General features: G+C 33.9%; 1 protein-coding gene across 1 annotated transcript; it reads left to right on the top strand.

Annotated features, from left to right (window-relative positions):
* The first annotated feature begins 754 nt into the window (after positions 1-754).
* LOC139855469 (accelerated cell death 11-like) lies at positions 755-3,597 on the top strand. Its single transcript, XM_071844695.1, has 4 exons — positions 755-1,024; positions 1,284-1,456; positions 2,486-2,631; positions 3,263-3,597. Exons 1-4 carry the CDS (start codon positions 833-835, stop codon positions 3,367-3,369), a joined length of 618 nt encoding a protein of 205 aa, XP_071700796.1. The 5' UTR covers positions 755-832; the 3' UTR covers positions 3,370-3,597.
* The last annotated feature ends 383 nt before the right edge of the window (positions 3,598-3,980 follow it).

Here is a 3,980-nt window from a genome sequence, read left to right as displayed (position 1 = left end):
AGAGAGATGAATAACTTTAATACTTGTGACTTGACCCAAATCACCCTTCTTCTTCCACAAATCTCCAATTCTCTCTCTAGAAACCCACTCTATCTCTCTCTACGGTTTGATAAGTGTGAGTGTGAAGAAGGAAAAAAATGAGTTAGGATAAGGTTTTAGATCAGTTTTGAGGTCCCCAAACCGTCCATATGCGAAAGGACTATAATACCCCTCATTTAAAACCTTTAAAAAGGCTGAAAATGCATCAGGGCAATCAGAGCGCCGCTCCAACCTACAGATACTGGCAGTCGAGCAAAAATCAAGATTAACAACTTGTTTTAGCCATAACTTTTCGACTGTAACTCCGTTTTCGATGAATTAAATATCGTTGGAAACATAATAAGGTATACTTTCTAATGGTAACTTTTTGAAACACCAACTCAAACTTTATTTGAGGTTGAAGAGATACGTTACACACCTTGAAACTCAAACAACGTCCAGAATAACGTGTAACAGAGAAAACAGGGTGTTACATTTGACAAGTGTTATATTTTTTGTAAATATTCATTTAATTACCCTATCATTTAGGTCACTTGTAATTTTTTTATTTGATATGTTAAAATGTAGGTTTATAGAGTAGTTAAAAAATTTATTTTCCTTTTTTTTATGTTTTTAAAAAATACAAGTATAATTTGGAGTATGAATTATGGTAAGTATGAAATATGAAATACGGAGTATAGCTAAAACCGAGGTTGTATTATTTGTTTTACGGAATCTAACAACATATTCGCTGCATTGGCATTGAAACTAGAATTGAACTGCAACTCTGATCGCCGGAAGTCAAGTAACCACCATGGATTCCGATAAACCTCTGAGAAAAATTTCAGAAGCCTTCAACAACATCGCCAACTCAATTAATAATCAATCATCACCATCAGTTGAACTTGAATTGGCTCCTTTCTCTCACGCTTGTTCTCTTGTTTCCCCTCTTTTCCGATGCCTCGGTATTGCTTTCAAGTTCGCCGAAATGGATTATGTTGCCAAGGTTAGGTTATCATCAATTAGGGTTCGATTTCTTAAATGTCCTAATCAGATCACGCTCAGTTAATCAGTTATTTAGCGTGAACTGAAACAGTTGAATTTGTTTATGAATGAATTAAATTGAATGATTATGTGAATGATCTGTGTGAGACATCGAAGTTGATATTAACTGTGGAATTAAAAAATTAATGTGATTACTTATTTAGTTTGAATGGAAACAGTTTATTTTTGTTTGTGACTGAATTGAAATGAATGATGATTAGGTGAATGATCTATGCGAGACATCGAAGTCGATATCGACGGTGGAATCGATGATGGAAATTGACATAAAAGATAATTGTGTGAGGAAGGGTGGTAGTCATACAAGGAATCTGCTTAGGGTTAAGCGTGGTTTGGATATGGTTAGACTCTTGTTTCAACACATTCTTGCTCAAGAGTACGTTTTTCGTTCCTTTTTACTACTTTTATTTCGTGTTTAGTTCACAGAATTTGTAGAATTCTTTGGTAGTTGGAATGTTCATAGATCATATATTTGTCGAAAAGATGACTTTTTTTTTCAAATTCCAATAGTGAATGGGATTCGACTTTGCTTCACTCTAAAGTGCTACACGTTACAATTCCTCTAAGGGATCCAATATCTTTAAGAATGATCTGAAATTTAAGTATATAAAAGAATCTTTAGTTAAGGACATCACAGTCATCATTTTGTTGTTTCTTTTTTCTTTTTGAGCCAACATTGTTGCAAATCCAGCTCTTAACAAATACTAGGCAGAAGCCTACGAGTTCCCCTTCTAATTATCATCACCAGATTTAATTCATTTTGTATCTAATCTAATAAATGTTAAAGAGATGGATAAATAAGTAGGTAGGCCAACCCAGCCTATCCTAACCCACATTGGAAATTGTTCGTTGTTTTTCCCTGGGCATATTATTAACCTGCCCAACCTCTCGGATTTTGCACATCCACTCCGGTTTAAATTGTGAGAGGGGGAGCACATTCATAGTTTCCCGAGCATAACTTTATAGACTATAGAGCCAGTAATGGAGGACACAAATTTCTCTTTTGTAGATTTACCTTTGTAATTTTGGCTTGTGTGAAGTTATGTGGCTTTTGAAGTAGGTGAGATTTTTAGGACTAAGATGTGTTTACTTTTCAAGATAGATAACATTTTTATAAGAATCAAATGATGAAATGTTTTGTAAATTACTTTTTAAAGAAATTCATCCATGTAACCATTTTTCTCGGTTTATTTTCACATTGGCTTCGAAACTTCGCTTTTCCTTTTCTTCTTGTCTGGGAAAAAAACTTGAAAGTCATGTCTAAGGAAGTAATACAACTCTGTTTAGATTGTGTTTTTGTTAGAGACAAATATTATATCATACGTCTTTTTTTTAGCTAAATTTAGCTTCCACGGTCTCAAATATCATAATATCTGTATAATGCTGATTTTTTGTGTTTTGTTAGGGACAATTCGTTAAAGAATCCGGCATCAAAAGCTTACGGGGAAGTATTTTCTCCATATCATGGATGGGCTATACGTAAAGCTGTTGCTGCAGGAATGTATGCCCTTCCTACAAAGCAACAACTGTTGCAAAAGCTTAATGAAGATGGTGAGTTTTTGCTTTAAGTGATATCATGTGTTGTCATCAATGTTTATCTCCTACATGCAAAGTTAAATCCTGCCTAGACTCTGAATGTTGTATGAAATTTGTCATCCAAAATTCAATTATTAGAGAACTCGTGTGATAAATGGTAATCAGATGAGGTTTTCCCTATTCAGAACAAGGAAGGGGACTATTATTTACTCTGATGTACGTGCTTTAATCGGGTTACCCCGTAACTGTTTATTTCAAATGAAATAGATTTCATTAGGCAGTATATATTTTATTTAACAATATTAATGCATTAGTTACTAATCATTTAATAAAGCAAGAGAAGTTTTGGCTGACCTATCCCAGTTTTAACCCAAACCCAAACTGACCCAATTGCCCAACCGCCTGACCCTCCCATTTAGACACCTCTAAAGTGAAAGAATTAGGTCTATATTGGGCATGTCTTTGAGCCTTACAGAACATTAACTAATATAGTTTTATATATCAGGTTTCATGTTAGTCTATCTAAAATTGTATGGGGTAAGAAGCTTGTTGGTGGTGATTATTAAAGAAGGATATATTCGGTTGTAGTTTTTATTTATGGTTTTCCTATTGGGTATTAATAATTGTCGTTTTGTTAATTTTGCAGAGGTATCTGCAAGAACTGAGATGCAAAATTATGTTACTGCATCGGCTCTTGTGATTGTGTACATCGACAAGCTTTTTCAGTCGAGAGAACTGGGTATAGACTGGTAAGTGATTCGCTCGGTTATGATCAATAGTGATTAATTCATCCCAATCATGACACACCAGGTTTTGTATAACAACGCTCTGATATGATATTTCTTGCAACTACCACATGAATTTTTACGATTGTATTTATCATCCTCTTTACAAGGATTCATTTATTATTAAGCATATATACTTGTGGTACCAATTCCCTTGCAATTTGTACCTTCTGATCGTAACTATCTATATATTTGAACCGAGTTGCACCCTCTTACTAAGTTACTAGCGTGTGGTATATGTGTTGCATACTGTTGACACATTTTATTTTGTTATATCGCATCATGTTAATGTTATTATATCCAAGATCCAATCTTTCAAACTTTTATAGATAGATCCATATTTATAAAGGACTTGGCTGAAACTGCATACAAATTTAAACTTCCCACAATAAATACAAAATCTTAAACCATCGTGTTTACTTCTTATTCACTGTATAAGTTCCTGCTATCATCGACTTAGTCCCCACATGCAAAAACTGATGAATAAACTTGATGAAAATGTGTGTTTTCACCAAACTTTGGACACAAATATTTATATGGTCGAGTGACATATATTAGTAACTATTTATTGAGTTTTGT

This window comes from Rutidosis leptorrhynchoides, chromosome 6, assembly GCF_046630445.1.
Source record: "Rutidosis leptorrhynchoides isolate AG116_Rl617_1_P2 chromosome 6, CSIRO_AGI_Rlap_v1, whole genome shotgun sequence".
Lineage (NCBI taxonomy): Eukaryota > Viridiplantae > Streptophyta > Magnoliopsida > Asterales > Asteraceae > Rutidosis > Rutidosis leptorrhynchoides.
This window is presented reverse-complemented; position numbering and strand designations above follow the sequence as displayed.

What these genes read in the sequence shown, in the direction of transcription:
- LOC139855469 (XM_071844695.1), top strand. Translation starts at nt 833, where the DNA reads ATGGATTCCGATAAACCTCTGAGAAAAATTTCAGAAGCCTTCAACAAC. An exon ending in CAACACATTCTTGCTCAAGA is followed by an intron (nt 1,457 to 2,485) that starts GTACGTTTTTCG and finishes GTGTTTTGTTAG; the next exon opens with GGACAATTCGTTAAAGAATC. An exon ending in GCAAAAGCTTAATGAAGATG is followed by an intron (nt 2,632 to 3,262) that starts GTGAGTTTTTGC and finishes TTAATTTTGCAG; the next exon opens with AGGTATCTGCAAGAACTGAG.